Below are 25,498 nucleotides of genomic sequence, written 5' to 3'. Positions count from 1 at the left end.
CCTATATCGTTGCCACGTAAGCAACATTACAAGCCATATGTCAATTAAAGATTAGTATATCACAATAATTGCCCTCCCGACCCCAACCCTCCATCTATATTATACTTTTTTATTTTACAAAATCTTGGAGAGAGAGAGAGAGAGAGAGAGAGAGGGTCAAATGAGCCGGAGCATTCCGTAGGTCAAATCAAATCTCTTACTTGCTGTAAAAACAATGGCACAGGAAAGGGGATGGAAACAAATGGCTTCGGGCAAAGAGAACAGAGAGGGAAACGGGCGGAGGGAAAAATTGAAGTTGATTTAGAATTGTTTGTAGGAAGAAAGAAAGATGCGGTGAGGTGGGGAAGAAGGTTGGGTCTTTTTGGAACCCGACAGTCCAAGAAAGCTGCATTTCTTCTTCCCTCTTCTTCTCGCCTCTCTCTCTCTCGCCCCATCGAACGTAGCGAAGAACGGCACAGCTCTCTCGGCTCCAAGAAATACCCATCGGAGGTTTATACGGCGAGCGGCGGCGGCGGCGAGCGGCGGCGGCGGCGAGCGGCGGCGGCGGCTATTCGGGGGAGGTCTTGCTCGACGGTAGACTGGTTGTCGGTGGATGGCGGACCGATCGTAGTCTATCTTTTTGAAGCGAAGACATGCCGGGGTGTTTTCTTGAGATCCGGGTGGCGCTTGGTGGGCTCGTAGTGTCGGCGTTGTTGGATCCCTAGAAGACGACAGAGACGGTGCTCGTTCTGGTTTCTTGGTTCCCAGCTTGATGGCGGCCACCAAGCGCGCCTACAAGCTACGTATCCTTTCCATTTCGCTTCTGTTTTTCGATGAAAGAAAGAATAAATCTTTCTAGGGTTTGGTAGATATCAATGAAGAAAGTGCGTTATTGGATTAAACATCATTTATTTGATCTCTTCTGCTGTTATTGTTTCTTCCGTTTTATAAAGAAATGATTTGTGGGTTTAGGTACGGTTCCTGAGGTCTTTCTTTCATTGTTATTGTTCTGGATCTTCGTTTTTTGCTAAGATTGTTCTGGATCTTCACAGCCGGGTTCCTGTGATCTTTGATTGGCGGTGTTAATGGAAATAGAAGTAAATAATTTGGATTTGAACTTAGAGATGAAATTTCGATGCCTTGACCGCGTTAAATATAGAGGAGTTTGTGGCACATTCTTCCAATGTCAATTGCCTCAAGATTGGGAGGAGAACCTCGAGGGTTCTTGTCACGGGAGGAGAAGACCACAAGGTCAATCTTTGGGCTATTGGGAAGCCCAATGCCATATTGGTGGGTGCTATTGGTCCCTTTCTGCTATTTGCTTTGCATTTCCTTTTGTGCATTGTATAGAAGTGCTTCAGAAGTTCAAAATTTGCAACGGGATTGTGGTTTTTCTAAGCAAAGAATATGTTTGAACCGTTCATGTCTTTGCTGGTGATCTGCAGAGCCTAGCTGGCCATACAAGTGCAGTAGAGTCAGTATGTTTTGATTCGTCGGAAGTATTAGTGGCTGCTGGAGCAACCAATGGCACAATAAAGTTGTGGGATTTAGAGGAGGCAAAAGGTATGGACCTATTCTCACTCTTACAGAATGTTTAGAATGCTCATGACAACTGAATTAATGATTGGCGGCTTCCTGGCAATGACTGGCTTTGCTTTCTGTTTTTCAGTTGTTCGCACTCTTACTGGTCACAGGTCAAATTGTGTATCAGTTGACTTTCACCCGTTTGGGGAGTTCCTTGCTTCTGGGTCATTGGATACGAATCTAAAGATATGGGACATCCGAAGGAAGAGCTGCATTCATACGTACAAAGGCCACACTCGAGGTGTTAATGCTATTAGATTCACTCCTGATGGTCGCTGGGTTGTTTCTGGTGGGGAAGATAATATCGTGAAGGTATGGGCTGCTGCCTCACTTTGGTAGTTCCAAAAAGATTGCAAAAAGAAACTCAGAATTCATTTGCACTTACTTTTTATTGTTTAGTAGTTCTCATAAAGAATTAAATCATAGTGTAAGCAGTTGCATATAAATGAGGAAAGCCTCCTCAAACATTTTTAGCATGCCTTCATTATCACTTAAAATTGCAAACATATTCGTAGTTGCACTAATATCCTATTTGTCACAAATTTCTTACAAGTCATGCTCTAAAATCCTTGTCTCTCCAGCTCTGGGATCTGACTGCTGGGAAGCTTTTGCATGATTTTAAGTGCCACGAGGGTCAGATTCAGTGCATAGATTTTCATCCTCATGAGTTTCTCCTTGCAACAGGTTAGCTAGAATCATTCTCAATTATATTATTAATATGAGTATGAATGCTTGGTAGATCAATCAGATGCATAGTACAATCCAAAGAAATTTGAGAAGAAATCTTGGAATAGGCTTTCTGAGCATCCTTTTTTTTTTAAAAAAAAAATTAAAATTGGTGAAACAATAGCAAAGGATATATGCAAATTGAATTTAGGAACTTATTATTATTTTTGTTTTGAATATTTTTTTTTATAAGTTCAAGATTAACAAATAAAATGTATCTATGTCGTCCACAGAACTTGAAGACCAGCCTAGAAGAGCAACATAATTTGACTATTTTCTCCAGTAAATGAAGGGTCGAATAGTAATTTTCCATTGAAAATACCTATTTTTCTGACCTAACATATTGATTTGATTTTTATATATCCAAGATAAATCTATATATTGTAGGTGAAAGAATTGAAAGGGTGATGCATCAAGGTTACTGAAAGCATCCTCAATAAAGCAACTTCAGCTTAAAAATTATGTAGTGGAATGGTACAATATTACATCATGGTTCAAGCGGACAGGAAATGGGAGCTCAAGTACAAGATATTCATTTTCCAAGGATGGGCTTAATAAGCAATCCCTTATTCCATGTTTGCAACAATACCATTTGTTTCTCAGTTTTTGGACTCATGGAATGACTATTAGTTGAACAGGTGAAATGAATGTCTAAATTCATGCTGTCTAGAAGGATCTGACATGTGATACTTAGGAAAAGTTAGTAGAACGTCACATTTGTACCTTGTTTGTGCATTTCCAGTTGTGTAGGATAATTTGCATATGGATAAGGCCACAGCTGAATAGAGTCAGTAAGACTTTAAACTATTTGCTAGATTGGCAAGGAGCTGACCTGAAATGTTATCATGGTGTGAACATGAGCTTTGTAGTAGGAGTGTCATGGAGCATCCAAATTTCTGACACATCAAGCATTCATGCAAAATTGTGTGGGAATATTGGCAAATAGACCATTGCATGTTCAAGCATTTAAACTGAAAGGCAAATCATATAGAAAAATATATATAAAAAGGATGCATTTTAATACCTGAATATAGAATGAGTTAGTGCATAAGCAACTATTTCGTGCTAAATGTTACACGCACCCGGATACTGGTGTCAGGTCATTGTGCATGTTTAACTTTTAGATCTTTCTCATCTTTAAAACTTGTGACATGGGTTTGTTTTGGGTAGGGGTGTGAACTTGGAAAGATAGATATTTGAATAAACAAACTTCTTCCTGGACCCGTGCCATGATTTCTTTTGATACCTAGGTCATGTCATTGCCAACATGGATACTCTGGGGTAAACCTATGGATCTAGATAGCATATCCTATATGGTATCTAGATAACAAATTTCTTAAAGAAAAAAATTACTTCGCAAGATTTTTGCATCTAGGAACTAGTTCATTCAGTGTTATGTTTGTAGTATAACAAAATCGTGTACTACAAAATGGCTTTGGAGTGATAATGGAGTGATGAACGAGTAATGAAGTATCTTTGGAGTTCTAAAAGTTCCAGTTCACAGAAAGGAACTTCTTTTTTTAAGGAATATCCTGAACTTGGTTCAAGTTGGTCATTTAATATATCCTGCTCAATAGATTTGAGCTTAATTCTGTAACTTGGGTTTCTCATTCTTGATTTGGTAGGTTGTTGCAGTTTGATATTTCTAAACTAATTTTCTAGGCACTATTTTTCAAATATGCTACCATTTCTGTAATCACGAGATCTTGAACTTTAATATTTTTTTTCCTAAATGCGTGCATTGTACTAATAAATAAAAATTGTGTCATTCACTTTCTCTTAAAGCATTATCCTATGAGTTACATGGAAAGCTTATAACATGCATAGTTATGGCACTTTATGATAAGGTCAGCTGGTATTTTTTAGGTTTTCTTGTATAGAGTTGCTTTTCTCTGCATGATACGTAATTCTAGGTAGAACTCAGTTTCTTTATTAAGAATCAAAAGTAAGGTTCACTGTCTTGGTAACGGATCTTGTTCCTGTACCATCCTGGTATGGTGTCAGAACATCCAGCACGATAGTCGGTTTGATGTATCAACACTCGATATGCTCTCTGTATGATGTACCGGTACAGAATGCACCAGTACCAACCGATGCAGTGTATCATGATTAGAAGAATATATACATTTGACCTATATGTGTCCTTATTTGTCTTAACTATCTTGTTTACTGATTACTTTTCAAAACTCATGATGCAGGCTCAGCTGATAGAACTGTAAAATTCTGGGACCTTGAAACTTTTGAGTTGGTTGGATCTGTTGGGCCTGAGGTATTCTGATAAGTTATAACTTTATTGAAATTGGCTTGTATTTTATTTAGATCTATGTTAATTATAGTTATTTGTAAAATGCCCCATTACTATTTTAATTTTTATTAATGCTATATTCTAAGTATTGGTGATATTGATATAGGCACTGTTAGTCTTTTATATAATTTCAATTTTGCTCAGTAGATCCCTAGAGAAGTGGGAGTTATTTGGGGTTGGGATTGCATTTGAGGTGATCCGGGTTAGATGATGTTTTGAAGATAGGGGTTGTTTGGATCTTACTTTGAGACAAACACCCAGATTTCTAATCGGTGTTACCAAGACACTTGCATCCGGCTTCAGAAATCTGTGTCGAATACGTGTCTGAGTTGATTATGTATTATACACCTGGATACTTTTGAAGTTCTATAGGTGTCACTTTTAAGATTAGCAGAGAGTTGAACTCTTTCAAAAATGAGTTTGATCCTCCATTTTTATGTTTGGAGTGAGTATTAACTGCTTTTAATGATTGGCCAAGGATTTAGGGATTGAAATAACTTGGCAAAATATTATTTTCATTATATTCTTGAGTTAATTGGACAGTTTGAATGAGGAACATGTATATTGGAAGACCTTAACAACAATATATCCGCAAAATTTATTTTTAATCTTTAAGCAAACAATATTAAAGTATAAAGATATATAATTTAGTTAAACTTATAATTTATCGTACATATGCCTATATATCTTGTTATCCCACTTACCAATTCAAACATTTGGATATGTGTCCAAATTGTATCTGTTTCGATGCAACATTGCTTCTAATAATTGGTACAAGGTGGTTTGGTTCTGTCTACTTTGGAAGATCCTTCCTAAACAAGAGATTGTTGAGATCAAAGAGTAGGTGGGACATCACTGAATTGGCCAGCATTATCGTGATTGATGTTCCCCTTTTTACATAAAAGAATCTTCTTCTTCTTCTTCTTTATTTGTTTTTCTTTCCAATGGAGGGTGATAGTAGATGGCAACTGTTCTTACCTTTTCACGTGGGGTGATAGTAAATATGGAAATATATCTGTTCTTACCTTTTCATGTAGGTTAGGATGGTTTTGTTATTAAGGACGTCCGGAGAAGTTGTGACATACTCTGGATGTGTTTGCAATATTTTGCAATAACACTTGCATGTTGGAATGGAAGGGCCTTTGTGTTGGATGATGAAGAAGACTTGTAACTTATCTCCTCTTAACTTGCAGTTTGGAAAGAGAATTAGCTTTGTTAAGAGAAACATAAAGGAAATCGTGGCTAACAACATTATGAGAATGACAGGATTTTGGTATTTGAAATAATTGGGGGTTGTTCGGTGGGGATATGGGTGCAGAAATTTGAAATTTTGAGTCCTTCTTTTGTATCATTTATTTGCTTTGTTTTCTGGTTTCCAGCTCCAATAAAAAAACAAGAAAATGTGATTTTGGAAGCAGGAGTGATATGCCAAATCATTTGCCACAATCAACAAACCTCATCCAGTTTGGAGTTTAAGATTAATGCTTCCTTGGACCTTCATTCATCTAGTGATCCTTTAGATGATGCAATAAATTCATTAGCTATAAAACAATTAGAGAAGGGCTTAGAGCTAATTTCGGTGAATTCCTACCCCAACAAAGCTCTCACTTACACATGAAAAAGAAGTTTTCCACTTGTCAATGCTCCTCCATATATGTCTTGAATGTTGGCAGCAAAATCGGCAGTCTTTCACTTCTTTGTATTTTTCGAACTCCATTGAAGTCCTAAAATTCCTGTTCATTGTGTTCTCTTTTGATAGAGGCATTCTGGTAACCCATCTGAGCATTTGCATCTTATTTTATCATTTAGTATTGTTTGAATGTGGTTGCTACTAAACAATGAATGAATGAAGTATCCAGCCTTTTAGTGTTTAACTTCTTGATATAAATGTTTGAAACATTGCTAATTTTCGAACTTCTTCTCCAGATTACTGGTGTACGTTCGATGACATTCAATCCTGATGGGAGAACTCTTCTTTGTGGATTGCATGAAACTCTGAAGGTAAGGTTCATTTTTTCTGTTTGTCTCCATGAACTTGGCTCATATATTAACCTTAATTGCTGTTCAGGTTTTATCCTGGGAACCAATAAGATGCCATGATGCTGTAGATGTTGGTTGGTCTAGACTGTCAGATCTGAACATTCATGAGGGAAAACTTCTTGGATGTTCTCACAATCAAAGTTGCGTTGGAGTTTGGGTTGTGGACCTCTCGGTATGGTCTAATATTCGTCTATTTAAGTCTCATGGGTGTGCTGACCAATCCATTCTGGGATTTGGCAAATGTAATCTATTTTAAAATGTGATAAAGTCAAATTGGTTTTTTGAGAATACCTGACATATTGAATTACAGCACATTAAGCCATATGCAGTTGCTAGTGCTGCAAGGTCAAATGGTCATTCGGAATCAAAATCCACTTCAAGTGGTAATTTGTCTTTGCAAGCTGGCAACAATTTAAAGACAAGTGTGGGGAGGATATCAGTTTCACAAAATTCAGAGCTAGTAGTCAAGGAGGCAAAGCCTGCAGCAGGTAGGTTATTCGTCTTTCTCAAATGTGCTTACATTCATTTAGTTTTTGTATTTGAGACTGAGACAGTAGAAAATGGTTGAAACAATCCTTATTTTTTTATTCCTTTCTAAAACTGAAGCTACTGGAACCGGCCCTGGCACCCCTCAAAGGATTGGAATGAGCGCTGGTGCAAAAGTAACTGCAGTGAATTCAGCAGCAGCACCTGGTGCTGCTGAATGTAGGTTATTTGTCTTTCTCAAATGTGCTTACATTCATTTAGTTTCTGTATTTGAGATGTCTGAGACAGTATAAAATGGTTGAAATAATCCTTATTTTTTTATTCCTTTCTAAAACTGAAGCTACTGGAACTGGTCCTGGCACCCCTCAAAGGATTGGAATGAGCACTGGTGCAAAAGTAACTGCAGCGAATTCAGCAGCAGCACCTGGTGCTCCAACTCTGAAGAGAAGTTCATCAAAGACTCATGGTTCAGCCAATATTCAGACTTTCAGCAAGAATGATGTCATACCTGTTATTGTCCCCAGAACTAACTTGAGAGTGGAGCTGGGCTCTGATTCTAGAAAAGAAAATGGCACTGGAAGAACACTACCATATAATGTCCAGTCCAAATTTTCTGATTTCCGGCAGTTATCAAATATCAGAGATGATTCAGATAGAATAGATACTTTCATTCAATCTGGATTCATGGGCAATAAGAACTTTGAATCAAATGAAGTTTTGGACCAAGATTTTCAATCTACTGGCAGTGGTGTAGATCCTCCATTGGGTGCTGGAGAACATAACCTGGGTGATGTTAAACGCAGTGTGACTGGGAAGCTGGGAGCGAGTTTGTTGACGGAGCCAAGCACTAGTTACAACCATGAAAGTTGTATGTTCAGAATCATAGTAATTCAACATAATGTAAATTTAATTTTAGATATTGCTTTTAGATGCTTTTATTCTGGACCTTGTCTTTTACATTCCACTTGTATATGCCTTCTCATTCTGTTTCATTATTTCTTTTCAGCTCCTTTCATCATTTTTGCTTTCTATATTATTAGTGCAGAATAAAGCTCTCTATGCCTTGCAACATTGAAGACTTTATTTCATCTTTACTTGCACTCAACTATGTAATTATTGTTAGTCTTCAGTGGTGCTATGTGTTTTTATAAATTAACAATGTCAAAACACACACAGATAACATATTTGCTTGTTTATGTTCTTTCTTGCCTCTTGTACTTTTCAATGCATATGATGTAACTCCTTTGGTGATGCTGATAGTACATTAAATTGCTTGAAGTTGAAAGGTGTGCCTATGTGTATCACTTTCTTTCATCAAATATAAGTTTTTTACTTTGTTTCACAAATCACTCTTCTTTTCTCTTATCATTTAGGTGCAAAAGGAAAGCCTTTTGAGACATTTCTACTTTCCCCAATTGCAATGATATCATGTTCTTGAAGGGTTTCTGTTATGTGTAATTCCTGTATGGTAAAATTTTAGTACTTGCACCTTAATGGTAAGGTTGGTGATGAATATGACGTCTTGTTCTGTTCATATATTGTGTTTATCTACGAAATTAAAATAACCAAGTGCTAATGTGTCTTTCTAAAGAAAAATAATATTCAAGAGACAAATCACTAAAAAAAAATTATACAGTGCATGTTTATCTTTTATTATGCCCTTGTCTAATAGATGCAATTGCTGCGTCATATTATGAAACCATATAACCGTAACATGAAGGTCATACTTATAACTATGTAGCTAGTTCGCAAAAATGTTTTGCCATTCTATAGGTTAGAGATTTCCTACCTATTAGGGAAAAGGGGTTGGAGCAGATCTGGGGATGTGGGGGCGGGGAGGTGAATCACTTGGACAATTCATATAAAAAAGGAAGTGCTTGGGAAGCGGGCGTGAGGGTAGAGCTTCCAGACAACTTCAGAAGTGGTGGGGCACCCTAAGTTTCCTGCTACTAAGGATTAGAGGTAGAGAGAGAAGGCTATCTTCAACTCTTCAATGTTTCATATTTGATATATAATAATTTTAGGATTATTTCTATATATCCAGATTCTTCATAGGTGCTGGGAGGTGAGCCACTCAGAGAATTTGTAAAAAGGGAAGTGATTAGGAAGCGGGCATGAAGGTGCATTTATCTTGAAAACAATGCAAGAATCAATACCTGTATGGGTGCTGATAATTTTTTGAACACAAGGACCTTAACTAATTGGAGGGATCAATTTGACAAGATATTATCCATTCACGTTATTGATTTTCCCTACATGACTTAGATACAATGCCAGATCACACAATTGAATTTCTGGCTACTTGGTTAAAATACTGTCTACCAGAAATTGTGGAACTCAACTGCTTCAATTTTTACTTTAGTTACTTATTTTTTTAATTTTGCATTTTGCTTGAAAGAAGCCCTCTGTGTTAAACACTGGCATGTCAATGTTGTAAATTTCTAGTTTAGCAATTTTTGCTATTGCAATTACTATGAATTCCCTGTAGAATCTGATTGATGCTCAAAATTGGCACATGTATGTCTCAGATAACTTTAGGGCCCATAAGCCAAGGGAGACATGCTCTGTGGAAGTTCTAAAAGGAGGTATCTTTTCCTGCTTATTGTCAATGGATGAATATGAGAGAAATGTTTGGCTTTGTGTATTTAATTTTAAGAGCACTTTCTAGGTAAAACAAGATCACTTGTCGCAAGTTGGGAAAGGAGAGAACGATCTCCTAACTATGAGAGTCCAACACCCAGCAGTTCTTCTGAGACTATAACTGCTACTGATGTCTCATATTCTTTGGTATTGTTTCCACCTCACCTGCTTGTAACCATCACTGTGCAGCGAAGCTTCCATTTTAAATTAGAACTTTTTTTCATTGTTGTACGTTGTAAAGTTTTGATTAGGTGGGCAGTTGCTTAATCTATCATTGGCCAAGCTCAAACAGCAAATAATATTTGTTAATGCATGGATATAAAAATCTTATACTGCTTGCAGAAATATGATAATGCCATACACCTTCTTGATTCATGTCAGTCTCTTTACAAAACAGTTCGAAACTATTGCTGGTTATTGTTTTCATTCTTGCAGAAACTCTTCTTGAAATATTTATGCATAATAGTTAACCATCTGATGAATACATATCTTAGTAAGCCTTTTCTTTAAAATAAAAAATTGCTCATGGCATTCTTCTCCTTTTTGTCTCGAATGATTTTACTTGGATTTTGTAATGACCTTTTGCCCTCGCAACTTCATCCTTGGTCAACTGATTTTCTCCCATGATTTTTCTTATTTTTATGCATTTTCATGGCTCTTGAACTTCAGTGAATTCAGGATGCTTATCCAACATGAAGTGCAAAAATTGGAATCACATATCTCTATAGCTTACATATTTAAGACTCCAAAATCCGAATTAAGATGTGTGGACTTGTTTGATATATACTAGTACATCATAGTATACTTTGCATCCGATGCCTGCCCTCCAGTCCCTGGTTTGCCTTGTTTATATAGGTCAAACAACAGTAGAACAATTATTGTTTGCAATGTTTGCTAATTTGTTGGTATATCACCTTCTTTTTCCTCCATATATCTGCTCATACGATATTATGTTTAATTATGTCAAACAGAGGGGGCGCTCTCAATTTGTTGAAAAGGAAACAATCTCTGCTAATGATGAAGATGCTATCATTGATCTGATGGAACGGCACAAACAATTCCTAGACTCAGCAGAGACTCGGTTGACGAAATTACAGGTGATTTCTCATGATGAATTTGCTTGCAAACATTATTGCTTTGCATGCGAACATGATAAAACTTATTACTTTATATGTAGTCACTATTTCAACCGGGTTGTGGCTTCAAGGATAATAATTAATGACATCCATCAGCTTAGAAACATATCATGTTTAATACAATTTTTGATTAAAGTTTCAGAAAAAAACTTTAAATTATCATATCATTGGTTTCTCATTCTAAATTTCATTTTATTGCTGTCATATTATTCTTTGAATTATTGATTAACTGTCATCTCTTGAACAGATCCTCAAATTGGTTGCATGTAGCTAATTTTCTATGGGACAATGCGTGTCTTACTTTCTTTTGTCTTGAATTTTCGACTTTTCGTTTGGAAGCAGTGGGGATTCTACCTCCTTACTTCTCCCCTGTCGGACTTTAACTTTACAGGTTATGCTGACTGGTGACAAGTATCATCCTATAAGAATGCTACATATCTGCGGTACTGAGTACTCATTGTGCAGAAACAACCCAAATTAATACAATGAGAATGGCAATTACTAAGACATTTTTCCTACATACTTAAAGATACTTTGACTAGTTTTCATTGATTATGACTTTTTTGTGCATGCATAAACATTGTATGCATGCATGCATGCATGTATGTGTAATCCAAAGAAAAAGCAATTCATTAGGTAGAAAACTTTTTCTCCAAGTTGGAAATTTGCGCAATTGCCATATTTTGGCTAAAGTCGCATGAACAACCTGAAAACATGCTAGAAGTTTGCAAATAGGAGGTTGGTAGCATTGCATTTCATGCATACGTTGTACTGTCGTTGATCCAGAACAGAATTAGAATGATGGTTAAAAAAGAAAAGAAAAGGCATTTATCATATTACATACTTATCACAAATCATCAGAAGTGTCCAGTTCAATTGCTTATTTTCTCTTACTCCATCCTATTGGACTAGCTTCATAATCATATTGTTATTTATTTGTTCAGTTTGACGACTGAAATTGTGACCTATTTCTGTTTATCGTGAATACTGCAATCTTTAGCTTTGATGAAAGTTGCGCTTTATTCCATGACATCATGATCAGGAAAAAAGTTTTCATAGCTTTCTAGCATCGTTTAATGATTTTCAAATTCAAACAAATGATCCAGACCTCTAAGGAATGAGCACAGATGACTTTATTGCTGCATGTAATTTGATATTTATTCCTATAGATTGCATCTGAACCTTATGTATGACTTACAGGTTGTTCACGAACTTTGGGAAAGAAATGATTTGAGGGGTCTCATCAATGCAGTGGAAAAGATGTCTGATCATGCTGTAGGTATTTTATGGATCTTTTTTGTTAATAGGTGTTAGTTGAAAAGAGTTGGATGTTACCTTGATAATCCCATAATGCAGGTCTCTGCTGATGTAATAAGCATTTGGACAGAAAAAAGTGATAATGTATCTCTGGATATATGCAGTGGTCTGCTACCAGTCCTCACTAGCCTTCTAGAGAGTAAGATGGATAGGTACGCTTCATTGTCCTTGTAGTGATTTATGTTATAGCATAGTTGTATGCAAATGGGCCAGTCCAGGGCAGAGAAAATCTAAATTTTCAATAGGTCTGGCCTCATAACCGGGGCTCTATGAGGTAAAATCTTCTTTGTCCTGCCTGTATCATCATATGGTGCAAGCATGATAGGCTCTGCTTGCATCTAGCATCCTTATAAATAATTTCTTTTAGTACTGGGTGGGCCCCATTCTTCGGCAACTCTTGGCAGAGCCAAAAATTATAATAGCTGTCTGAGTTTGGTCAATTCCATAGATTCAGCTCACTTAAATATGAGGTATATCTTCAGTCAAAACCTGTATCATGTGTTTTACTTTTTGTTGTTGCATTAGAAGATAGTGTTTTTTTTTTTTTGGAAAATAAAATAGGCTAGGAGGGGCTAATCTCCATTTTCTACTCTATATCCACCCCATCCCTCAAGGGCTGATTTCAATCGGATTCGAACCCCTGCCCCCTTCCCCAAAAGTCAAGGGGTATATCGTCCAAGCATGTGCTTGGTGATTATTGTTACAGGTTGAAAATGTGAAGATTAACTTTCCTAATACTTCATCCTTCTAAAGTATCATGGCCAACTTCTCTTTTTTGAGGCCTAATTGATTATAAACTACTTTATCAATAATGCTGCATCCAAATCCAATGTTCTGCTAAATACACCCCTACCAGTTCATTTTTCATTATTTTTTGGGGTTAAGTCTGATCTCTCTGTAACTTGCTGATGGTTTGCAGACCTCAAATAAGACTTATGTAACTGTTTTTTTTTTTTACCAAAAATGGCGAAGGACTACTGTAAAATTGTTGATATTGTTGAGGGCCAGATGGGATATTTCAGATTATCAGTTTGTCAAGTTCTGTCTATCTCAAGACTGATTTGAAACTACAGCTTTAGCTGTTAATATCGATTCATACTTAATGCTCACAGCTGTGAGTTGATCAGGTATGATTGGATTTTGTCTTGAGCGAAGCCTGATGCATTTCCATTTGGGTTTTGTGAATCAAGTTTTATATTTACATTATTGATCCATTGGTTTTGTCGAGTTGAGTTGGATGAATAATGACCCCAACAGACCATGAGAGAGATGCATAGATTGGGTTAACTGTAACAGTAAAATCATGTACAATAAAGTGGCAAGTATCATATAGACATTACCAAACAACATACTCTGAATAAGATCAGCTAGTAATTACAATTAAGCTATCATTAACAACACAAACATATTATTAACTGGATAAAACCCATTATTGATGGCAAAATTTAGGGCCTATTTGGCATCACTTTTGTTTCTTGTTTTCTATTTTTAAAAATGAAATCATAGAAATCAAGACAAAAAACATATTTGATGTTATTATTTTTTATGTTCTATTTTCAAAAATCAAATTTATTATTTCTAGGAAAATTAAAGTAAGAAATCTTTTTTTAATATCTGCAAACACAAGAAACTCATGTTTTTTATCACTATCACCAACACCACCTCCACCATTCCCACCGTCATACCCTGCCACCATCGCCTCGACCACACCACTGCTGCTATCATCATCATCTTCACTATATTGCTGGTGTCCCCACCACCATCATTACCATCTCCGCCATATTGGCGTTGGCCTCGCCACCAACACCATCGGTGCCTCCATTGTCTCCACTACTACCATCACCTCCATCATCATCGCTATGTTTATAATTTTAAAAATAATTGACTATACTAAACATATCTATATATATATATTAAAAATTTTAAAAAGAAATTAGAATTTCTATTTTCTTTTTAAAATAAAAAATGAAAAATGATGCCAAACAACATCTTAGTTTCTCAAATATGAGATTGATCAAGAGAGGTTGCAGGGATACATTTTCTATTAATGAATTCAATTCAAGTTCTGATTTTATATGATGCATATCGACATATTTAAAACAAGCCAGATTTGTGTCGAAACCCTATCCAAATTACTTTGGTTCAGATTGACTGGGTCATTTTTGGGTACGCTTCGGATTGGAAATGGGCCAATCTAATCCACATGCTCATTATTTATAGGAGCAGTAACTTGAAGGGTGGTGCCTTTTACTGACCATCTTTGTTTTAGGCATTTAGGGATTTCCTTGGAGATGCTGTTGAAGCTTGTCAGAACCTTCGGCCCCGTAATCTACTCAACTTTATCAGCTGCTCCATCCGTTGGTGTGGACCTTCAAGCAGAGCAGAGGTTTGTGTTCATTTGACAACATGCTCTTTTTTTTTCAAGTGGAAAGGTACTGGTTCATTTGATTCCCCCATCTCTTTCATTTATCCATGCCAGGCGGGAGCGGTGCAGCTTATGCTTCATCGAGCTGGAAAAGGCCAAGCATAGTCTTTCCACTCTCGCAAGGTGAGTTTACATCCACTGCTATAGGAACTTAAGATATGACCAGGTCTATTGACATGAAGAATCACCAGCATGTCATATCAGGGTCCACAATTGGATGCAACACCGTATTTGACAACAAATTGATTGAAGAATTGTATCTGCAATGTATACCAATTATTTGACTGGAGATGCTATGGCAATAGATGCTGCTCAATGTCTTTTGGAAAACCTTGTACTAATATGATTTTTTTCACTTTTTCCTGTTAAACAGAAGAGGAGGGTCTATTGCGAAGGCCGCACAGGAGCTGAACCTTGCTCTTCGGGAGGTGCAGGAGGTGCTCTGACTGACTTACAGATTTGTATACACATGCATAGGGGCTTGTCATTATTCAGCGCTGTCAACCCACCAATGTAAAGCTGCTTATTAGGAGCTTTTTAGAGAGAGAGAAGGGGGGGGGGGGGGGGGGGGGGGGGGTTGCATCAGGGCACTGAAGGCCAGCAGCAACAACCAAAGTGTTGCCTGCTTTATTTATGCTCGTAAGCTTGCTAGTGGAGCACCAGAAGCTCAAGCAATGATGAACAGGGGCTTTGCCGAGTTGTCTATGTTTGGCAGCAATAGAACAAGAAGCTCAGAAGGTTGATGAACTTCTCCAGAACATAGTGAACTGCTGACCTCGATAGAGAGAACCCATGCTGCCCCGTCATATGACAGTTGCGTTAGGCCTGTATCATTTTTTGTCACATAGCATGGTCCTACAAACTTTGTTTTTCTTGATACTCAAGCCTGGCCCTTCCAGTGTTTGGATGAGAAGGGCCAGGAGCAACTTATGTTCATGTTGCGTTTTCTTTGTATCTCAATTACAGGCAATGGAGAAACTGTTAATTGATATTTCTTAGCAGAATTTAAAGCCTTATTTCTGAATGCTTTATAAATACTAGAAGGTAGAATGAATGGTGTCCACCTTAAATTAACATATGTTGCAGATTCATCTCCCAAGACTCTGTTATGCCTGCTGCTTATTGGAATTGTTTCAAGACAGAAATATGCATTTTCTTTGTTGGTTTTCTAATCGATTGGAAGAAATTTGAGACTATGAAGAACCAAAGGTTGTCCTTCAATAAAAACTTTAGAATATAAAAAAGATCACAATGTATCAGCTTTCTGTTGGTCAACTAACTAGTAATTTTGGCATTGGCTAAAACGCTATTTTCAAAAATTGTGCAAATTTTGAAGGGTTCGAAGCGCCAATTTGGTAAGTTAATGGTGCCATTTATCAGACGCTTCCCACCAATCTATGTGCTTGAGAGTTTACTTTCTGGCTCCACTTTCCATCTTGTTTGAAATCAGCAACATCAAAATTATATTTCATAGATGCAAGACAGGTCGCATTAGAAACATGCACGTATAGTAGTATCCCTTGTTTACAGTCTTCTAATCACACTGCTCAGAGTTGATAAAACAGCCAAAAAGTTCGATGTCAGTAGTTAGCAAACGCTTTCACAGCAATTGACTCTTTGTTGCTTCCTAAATATCATGTTTTTCCTTAACTTCCAGGCTCTCCAAGCTTGCCATCCTTGCGAGTTCTCTTTCGTTTCCTGATCCTCTTTCTTTTTTTAGCACCACCTGCCTGGCCATCCTGCACCAACAGTAAATCATATATTACTGCATAACAATGGAACAGAGACAACATGCAATCAACCAAAAGATGAAATACAGGTTCTCTGAACTATCAATTGCAAACAACAAAAATGATCAAAATCTTAAGATAGTGAAAAAGCTATCAGTTACGGACTCTGAAAAGTGAAAATGATACAGATCATGTGTTTCTATATGTAACCCAAAAACCTTTGGTGAAGCTGACTGTTGCTTGGGAACCTCTAATTATAAACTTCTTGTTTCAGTACAACCATATCATGGTTCTCCATTGATCATATCCTACAGGAAAAAGAAAAATATACAACCATCACGAAACTAATTTGTTTAAACCAATCACGGGCAAGAGAGTGGTCTCGACAAAGTAACATTTTTGCTGTTAGCACTCTGGGAGATCATCGTTGTCATCGGTACTCTTTCTGAGATTATGGATGGCCGCAGAGGAAAGGCTACGGCCTGGTATTTATCCATGCAGCCACTGGTTCATTTTAGATCCAGTGATCCAGGCTGCTGAGCTAGGATATGATGAAAACTAATTATTGCCAAGGAATGCTTGTGGTGTTGCATTTTTCCCCTGTAGCTGCTGGTTCATTTTGAATCTTGGTTCCTAGGCTAGGGCACCAAGAAGACTATCTCAAGGGCCACAGGAACCATAAAATTATGACATTCACTCATACAAACAGAGAATCATCTAATCATCAAATTTATGTCCGTTAAACTTGCATGCTTCATTGTTGATAATATGGTGGATTATCCGCTTAGGTGGATGGGTAGATTAAAAGTGAAATTATTGTGATACTATTTAACAATCCTGAACACTTGTCCAAAACAAAGGACAAGAGTGGATATTGACATTATGTTATTTATTCAAAAATAAACTAAAAAGAAAAGGGAAAAAGTGCAACAACTTCAACAAAATGCTTCAATGCAAAGTTCTCCCCTCCACACCCCCCCCCCCCACCCCAAAACCAAAAAAAAAGGAAAAAAGAAGAGAAAAGAAAAAAAAGGTTCGTAGCCCCTCTAGGAAGATTATGTCCTTTCAATAAGGTCCTTAGCAGGCAACGTGATCTCCTGTTGACATCTAGTGGGATAAGCAATCGGATAAGACCCTCTGGCATCCACATTATCCTTTCACTTAAACAGGTAATAATAGCAACAATGCTGCTCCATACATCCGTCATATCATCTCTATCCTCATAGACTGCCATTAAGCTATCAATAAAATTTCAACTTCCATAATTGCTACAAAATCCATTTGGTGTTGAAGTCACCAAAAGATTAATGTGAGGTCATTCAAGGACCAACAAAATCCCATGCAATGCTAGGTGTCAGAAGTCCCCTCCAAATTGTGTGTATCTTAGTACAATCATACTTTGTTATTCAAAAAAACATGTTATACTCATCTAACACAACATGATTAATATGAAAAATTGATGCTTCGATAAATAACCAGAATATAATTCTCTAAAAGTTGTGTAATACTAAGGTAGAATTTATTTTCTGAAAAAATGGCTTAAGAATCTGACTAAAGGTTTGAGGCCTCATATGCCTCAGTTATTGGTGTCCCCCTTCGTGGGTTTGAACCAAAAGAGATTACTTAAGGTTATTGTAGTCAATTTCCTTTGAAACTGTTTTGTTTAAGGGAAAACTAACTAGCCATCTATGAGACCAAAGCTTGAAAGGCTTAACACTCATTTTGATTGCCATTCTTCTTTTTCTAAATTGAGATAGGGGGATTTGAGCTTAATTATGACAAGATTGAAGAGCTTTCTGAAGATTTGGAAGAATAAGGGCATTAGCTTCCAAAAGATTTAAGGGATCAAACAATATATCTTCCTTACATTACATGGATTAATATGGTGTGGCAACATAATAATGTAAAACAATAAGAAATTCAAGTTTTATTTTTTTTTATAATTTCAATATATATACAAGCAGATTCTTGTTATATTTCATGAGATCATTATAGGAACAAACTAATTTGAAAAATTAAGTAACTTTTTCTATTTCCCGGCAATCTTAAAATTAGGGACTTTCTAAATTTCAATGTGTGATTTCTTGTATAAGCAAGTTGGGTCTATTGATTACAGTAATTTTAAGTTATTTTCATTGGTTCTCTATACCTCAGTGATTTGCAAGGGGGTTTTAATATTAGAATCGACCATGGAACTAGTCATGGCCAGTCTGCAATGTAGACCACAATCAATCAGTGCACCAGTCAATATTTTGTAAGCCAATATAAGCAAAGGAAAAACTTATAAAATATAAATAAACTTACTTGAGGTGTTCATTTTATATCACCATGCTTATACATGTACATTTTCCAAGAATCATTTCTTAATAGAGAAAAAAGCATATGCATATTCTAGATGAACCTTTTTGTATCTTTTTCTTATCCCAATACTTCTCTTTCCTCCTGTTCTTCCAGTGTTAACATGAATGTTGACTTATTGCCCTACATGTCAAATTAAAATCCAACGAATATGTTAATGAACTCAAACATGGCACTAAATTTACTCTACAAGCACTCTAGCAACTCGAATAAGTTTGAAACTTGAACCAAAATATGTTAATCTGTATTGGGTAGACAGCTCATAACATAACCAAGTTACTCTGCAAACCAGTGAAATATCAATTCAGGGAATACACCTGTCCAGTTGCCCCAGTATTTAATCTTGATGAGATACCTCTTGGCTGTCAATTTTAAATAAATTCTTATTTAAATTTCTAATCCCACTGGAAGTGCAATCCTTTTTATGTTTTAGTCATAACAATTCTTGGGCCCCAAGCTTCCATAAAATCCCTTCACACCTCCATTTTAGCATTCAACTATATCCTCAGTTTATAAATCAACAGTATCATCTGGAAATAACATATATCATTGCACCTCTTTGAATATCAACAATCAATCCACTTATAAGAAGCACAAAGAGAGATCTTATGACCAACAATTTAAAACTCAACAAGGGGTCGAGGTGAAGCAATCAAGCTTTTTTTTGTTAGTTTTCTTTTGCTTATTTGATGCTTGCTTTGGTAATTATATATTTGACAATGTAGTTTTAATGCTTCAAGTTGTTGCTTTTCTTTGGTGTATGCAGTGTTTCAGAATATAGAAGGTTATAGGTTCCTGAACTAGACTTCCAAAACTCTACTGCACTATTTTCCAAGGGAAAATGAAAGAGATGCCAATAAATAACTAAACAAAATTGAAGAGATTAGTATCGACAACCCCAAGATAAAATCACTTGAGCATTCATGGAAAGCATATTGATAATCAACTCACCTCATTCTTTTGGACCAAAGAGTCATCTTTCCTTTTCTTCTTCTTACAAGAAAGTGGGTTTGGGCCCTGTGAAACATCATTAAATGTGTTTTAATGATTAAAGTGGTAAACATCATCAAGAGAGGATAAAATACATCACACATAGCAAGAACTCAGAAAATAAGTAAATATAAATCTTGCATATCCATCTACTGTTTCATTAAAGAAATCAATTTAATAATATAGTTTGTGAACTAGAAAGACTGGCTCTTTCACACTGAAGAAGTTAGCCTTCTTCATAACAAATTTAAACATTTCTATGGAATTTGCTAATGAATAAGATAGCTGAAGGTATACTATCCCAATAAGCATACCACATACAAAACATGCTCAAAATGAACTTAGAAATCAAATGACCAAAATCCCCTCCCCTTCCCCAAGATATCTTGTCTGCTCATGAATATCTCATATTTGTTATGGTAACTAGCACACTACGTGTGGCTATTGTAGCATAAAATTCTTAACCAAGAGGCCTCCTAAAGTACAGGATACAGGCATAAATAGGATACAGGCATAATTGTAGAAAAGCTCATATTTTTGTTTCCATCCTCATGGTGATAAATAAAAAAAGAACAAAAAGAAGAAGAAGAAAAGGAAACAATTATTTTTAAAAAAGAGACTTTGAAGAGCAAAAAAAAGAGATATAAATTGAGCAGGAGGAAGAAAACATCTTTCAAGTTAGTGGCATACAGAACCTCAAGAGGACTCTAAACTCTATCATCCAATTACATTGCTCCAAAAGGTATTACTTATTGGTTGCATTTCCAAACATCAAGTTTAGCTTGTGTAAGAAAGTTGTACTGACAAATATTGATAATGCTAAAATCTAACCTTTGCCTTCTTCCTTTTGAATTTACTCATCTCTGCCACACCAAGCATCTTTTTTGCAGTACTGATCTTTCTCGTAAGCGGTGCTTCTTCCAAAACTTCATTTCCAGAATCATTTGCCAACCCATCCTTTAATTCCCTCTTAAGTAACTTCCGGAATTCTGATTCACTTGCATGCAAGCGTTTCTCTTCAGTGGATTTAACATATTCGCGTTGAGGTGCAGAAGGTTGTTCAATAAAGAGAGAGTTTCTAAGACCATATATCACAGGAATGCCAGGTACCTGCATTCAGAGAAAAAAGTACGATGATTTTTTTACACACAAATAAGCTAAGCAAACTAGATAATCGAATTTTAAAAAGAAAAACTATTGGAAGAAGTGTCTCCAAAGTAATCCAACTGCACATATCCCATTTTTGGGCATATAAACATATAGGAAAAGAAATATTCGAAGCAAATATGCCACTTTGAAAGCCATATCCAACGACTCTCCCAACAGATAATTGCAGGTATGTGAAGCAATAAGATGCACGCATTCACAACACATCTTCAAAATAACTAATCTGAAAAGCATTCGAAAGAAGTCATTGACTCAAAAAGGACGGCATACAATGGATACTGTAATTGGAATCAAAGAGGGAAAAACCCTAACCTCCCGGAACTTTTTCCGGATATCAGCATCCTGGGTGGCAACAAAGTAGTGCTCTGAGTTGCCCTCCCCGATGACCGACTCTATGCAAGCCATGGCACTCACCCTCCTCTCATGATCACACCTACAACAACCACAACATTCATCAACAACCATAAAAACTTAACTTTGGCAGGAAAACGACATGATGAGGAGCGAAGGGAGTAGAAAAAGATAAAAAGAAGGGGGGTGGAGACCTAGCAGTGATGAGCTGCTGAGCGGCCGCAAGAGACTCGTAGTGGGACTCCCCGAGGCTTTTGAGCTCTCCAATGATGCATCTGCGTCGAGATATACGAGAGAGATGAGCAAGAAGCCGGATCGAGGGAGAGACAGAGAGAGAGAGAGAGAGAAAGAGAGAGAGAGAGAGAGAGAGAGACGGGAGGACCTGGTGGTAGATAGGAGGGCGCGCCCGCCGAGGAGGCGGGAGAGAGCGTCGTCGGCGGGGGTGAGGCGGTGAAGGAGGAGGTGGTGGACGAAGGTGCCGTCGCAGAGGACCTTGAAGGGCTCCCGGAACCCGAAGCACGCCGAGAAGAACCGCACCACCTTGCGGTGCCGCTTCTGCTTCTTAACCCTCATCGGTCGATCGAAACCCTGGCCCTAACCCTAATCCGCGTTCCCCACTCCCTCGAGAAGGTGGCTCCGCTCTTCCAACGAAAGAGGCGAGTGGCTGCTGTGGAATCGCCGCCCGGAGCTCCGATCCCACAACAAAACCTAGCGTATATTACTCAAAATTTTAACAATGTTATAGCCCTCGGTCCCTAGCAAATAATACTGAAAATTTTAACTCTTTTTGGGCCTTGGTCCCTAGCGTATATTACCCAAATTTTAACCATGTTATGGGCTTTGGTCCCTTGCGTATATTACCCAAATTAAACTATTATGGGCCGTGTTCCCTTGCCTATACTACTCAAATTGTAACTGTATCATGGGCCTTGGTCTCTTGCATACATTGCTCAAAATTTTAACTGTGTTCCCTTTCTAAGCTACATCTAATAGTTTGAAAATTCTATACTTATCTTCTAAAATTTATTTTTATCCAATACTTTAACTCATAACTTAATAAAATATTAATTGAACCATTAATTTTAAATGGAACCCAAATGTCATGTCAGAAAAATTTAGAAAATGACAAAAATAACGTTTAAGTAATATAACAACCATCCAAAAATATAAGAAAATATGGATATCCTTCTTATAATCCAAAAATAAATTTGACTTTAGTTAAATAATTTCACTAACACTATTAATTTGTAAGTATTGATTTTACAAACTACTGAATGTAAATGTAATAAAAATAAATCCGAGGAGAAATTTTGTAATTTACTTTAGAACTTTTGAAGCTTGACTAATAAGACAGCTACAGACCAAAATATTAGGATTTTCTTAAATATAAGCATTATCTAGGATTTTCTCATATTTCTCTAGAATTTTATTTTTAGTAACTTTTTTAAAAAGAATGCTTTGGGTGGCATTCAACCCGTAAGAAAGAGTTCATTATGATACATAGTTGAGGGGAATTGGTGGGATTAAAGGATGCTAGTGCAATTTTTAAAAGGTTGGTCAAATAACAGTATTACATGCAATGCCATGTCGACGCAAGGAAACTTTTTTTATGATCAGTATTGTTCCCAAGAGTATTTCTCTTTTTAAAGCTTTAGTTTTATATTTTTTTGTCTTCAGTTCATATATTTTTTCCTTTTTACTCTAAAAAAAAATCAGTTTATCTTTCCTCTTATTTTTATTATGTGTTCTTGTATCTTTCTGTTTGTTTTATTCTATTTTTGTTATTTAGTTTTGTATATTTCTGTAAAAGTGTAATGCTAAGAATGATATGGGTGCCACTCAATCATAGAAGCTCCTTATACCATATGGTTAAGATGAATTGATTCAGGAAAGCTAGTGCAAATTCTATGGAGTTGGTCAAATAATATGCCGTGGCATTACCATAACCTATATGCATTTTTGGATGCCATCTCATTACTTCTATATGCTTTGTAATCTTTTCACATTTTTATTCTTGTCTGTGTTCCGTTGAATGCCATCTTGTTACTTATATATAATTGTAATTTATCCACACTCAAGCATCAAGTATATATATCTTGTTGATTACTTGTGATCCTTTTACATAGTATTTGTTTTCCATTTTCCATTTTCCATCCTGACTGTGTTGTGTAACTATGGTGTTTTTTTTTTTTTTTTGTACAACAGTATTGCATGTGTTGATGTGTTGCTTTCTTTGGATATGTTTTATATATGTGGGCCATTCTCTAAATACTCCTGATTTTATTGATTAAATGCTACTCAATGCTTCCTTTTGGTTTTTGGCCAAGGCCATGGAGAATTGCCAACAGTAGATATTTATTATCAAAGTTGTGGTTATCAGGCATTGCATAGATCTTTCATTTATGGGATTTTGACATAATCCCTTATTTTGTTTTGAATACCAGCTTGGTTCCTTTTCTAATAAAAATATATCCAGTTCTTAGAGGTTAGGTTTCGTGGACAGTGGACAGGGAAGTCCCAGACCCAATTTATATTGTATGCTGTTATTGATATGTTAATTATCTTTAGGGGTTTTTAAAGAACCAAATCACCAATATTTTTCTCTAAAAACATCATCTTAGAGCATGTAACCCTTTCTCCCCATTTTATTTTATTACATTATTGCTAGTGTTTTTCCAACTTTATCTATTTATTATACCCTACATAATAAGCTTGGATACATAGAACCGGCTAGTTTGATCGAGGAATTTAAGGCATTTTATTTTGAGCCTAACCATGCATAAATTGATCCTTTGTTCTTGTACTATTTGTTTAAAAATGAGAATCTCAAAACTAAACCTCACACAAAACTTTTATCATATTACATTTCCAGTTTTTATATTAAAAAAATAATCTAAATCAAAAGATGTTTGATATAACCTTTTAAAAATAAAGATCTTGGTTAATAGGACTTGGCATATTAAATAAATATAGGTTATGCATAGCAACCTAGATAAGACTAATTTCTTCTGTTAGGCATTTTTGCTAAAAGTTTGATAATCATTAGTTAGCCTTCCTTACCGCTCTCCATTATAAGAATCCAACAGTTAAAAATCTATTCTTTATCATCGAAAAACATATACAAGCTTAATTTTATTATGATATTTTGAAATGCAGTATAAATGTCTAATATATGTTATATATGATTTTAACGTGCATCACATGTTCTAGCATTATAAAATATGGTTTTCAAACACTACAAATAAATTCAATATATATAATATAAACATGATACAATATATCATTTTGATACACCATCCATCCTTACAAAATTCATTCAAGTACACTTACTATAGTTTGCAGCTTGATCAAGAAATCCATGAAGTTCATTGTTAGTACAGCAAAATTGTCATTTGAACTAAGACCAGAGGGCTATAAAAATAATTGTCTTATTTAGTTGTCTAACATTTTTTGCATAAAATTTCTGTGTAATCCAATCTAACATGGAGGTCTCAACCATCTTAGGGGGTAACCAAAATTATAAGACGGATCTGGCCTTGGTTTATCTCGTTTTATATACAAATTTAGATTAAAAAAAAGAAACATTTGAGATATTAAAATACCGACAGATTTTGCAACACTGAAATCAACTTCCCATCTTTTTAAGATATCAATTTAAATATCAATAACCTAAAAAATAATTTAAGATAGTACAAGACCGACTAGGAAATCTATTTCAATATCGATATTAGATGCAGAGCAATCGGTTAAATCACATCCGTGAGTTTCGATATATCGACAAAAGTTGATACATCACTGGGGATCTCGGCCGTGACGGAATCCTTGATTAACGCGAGAAATTTGCTGTTCGACCCTCACATTCATGCTCCTTGTACGCCACGTGTCCTCGGTCAAGTCACAGGACCGAAACCGCCCCATAATAAATTCAGCGGTGATGGTCCCGAATACACCCCAAGGGACATGGGACCCGCAAGCTACCGTGAACTAACGCTGCAACGTCATCGGTTCCCGCCCACGTGTCAATCTTCCATTAGAAAATTTTCTCAACTTCTTCCACTGGTCCAGGCAGTGGATCCCAAACCGCTGCTTTGTCCGCACAGATATGGCCTGCATAAAAGCGAGGTTCAAGCCGGCTCGTTGTTTCACGCCACATCGATGCCGGTGAACCGGCAGCTGGCGAAAGCGACCGTTAGGGGGATTTGGCGCGAGTCCACGTGTCGCTCCCATATTCAATTGCGTCCGTGGGGTCTTCCACGGGACAATT

The 25,498-nt window shown here is 36.5% G+C and overlaps 2 protein-coding genes across 7 annotated transcripts; one reads left to right on the top strand and one right to left on the bottom strand.

Moving 5' to 3' along the window:
- Positions 1-227: 227 nt before the first annotated feature.
- LOC103698051 (katanin p80 WD40 repeat-containing subunit B1 homolog KTN80.4-like) lies at positions 228-15,648 on the top strand. 5 transcript variants are annotated; one of them, XM_008780011.6, is made up of 19 exons: positions 228-782; positions 1,139-1,269; positions 1,425-1,542; positions 1,649-1,875; positions 2,145-2,247; positions 4,488-4,558; positions 6,521-6,595; positions 6,663-6,806; positions 6,945-7,122; positions 7,241-7,339; positions 7,461-7,988; positions 9,649-9,705; positions 9,789-9,907; positions 10,732-10,857; positions 12,097-12,171; positions 12,253-12,365; positions 14,483-14,599; positions 14,693-14,761; positions 15,012-15,648. In XM_008780011.6, exons 1-19 carry the CDS (start codon positions 752-754, stop codon positions 15,082-15,084), a joined length of 2,454 nt encoding a protein of 817 aa, XP_008778233.4. In that variant the 5' UTR covers positions 228-751; the 3' UTR covers positions 15,085-15,648. The 5 variants fall into 5 exon arrangements, 4 of the variants coding, with proteins under 4 accessions (XP_008778233.4, XP_088562037.2, XP_088562038.2 ...); XM_088705911.2 differs by having other exon boundaries at positions 268-782; positions 6,663-6,876; positions 6,964-7,122; XM_088705912.2 differs by having other exon boundaries at positions 268-782; positions 6,663-6,876; positions 6,964-7,122; positions 14,491-14,599; positions 15,012-15,151.
- Positions 15,649-16,074: 426 nt separating this feature from the next.
- On the bottom strand, positions 16,075-22,018 carry MEE21 (PIN domain-like family protein). Of its 2 annotated transcripts, XM_026801526.4 has the most exons (7): positions 21,617-21,969; positions 21,429-21,509; positions 21,196-21,316; positions 20,548-20,826; positions 19,678-19,743; positions 18,770-18,849; positions 16,346-16,377 (listed from the first exon to the last, which is right to left on the bottom strand). In XM_026801526.4, the coding sequence occupies exons 1-6, from the start codon at positions 21,805-21,807 to the stop codon at positions 18,787-18,789; spliced, it is 801 nt and encodes a 266-aa protein (XP_026657327.2). In that variant the 5' UTR covers positions 21,808-21,969; the 3' UTR covers positions 16,346-16,377; positions 18,770-18,786. The 2 variants fall into 2 exon arrangements, with proteins under 2 accessions (XP_008778215.2, XP_026657327.2); XM_008779993.4 differs by lacking the exon at positions 18,770-18,849 and having other exon boundaries at positions 16,075-16,377; positions 21,617-22,018.
- Between the last annotated feature and the right edge of the window lie 3,480 nt (positions 22,019-25,498).

This window comes from Phoenix dactylifera, chromosome 10 (assembly GCF_051530095.1).
Source record: "Phoenix dactylifera cultivar Ajwa chromosome 10, Ajwa_hap1_PhDact_Kaust_v1.1, whole genome shotgun sequence".
Taxonomy (NCBI): Eukaryota; Viridiplantae; Streptophyta; class Magnoliopsida; order Arecales; family Arecaceae; genus Phoenix; species Phoenix dactylifera.
This window is presented reverse-complemented; position numbering and strand designations above follow the sequence as displayed.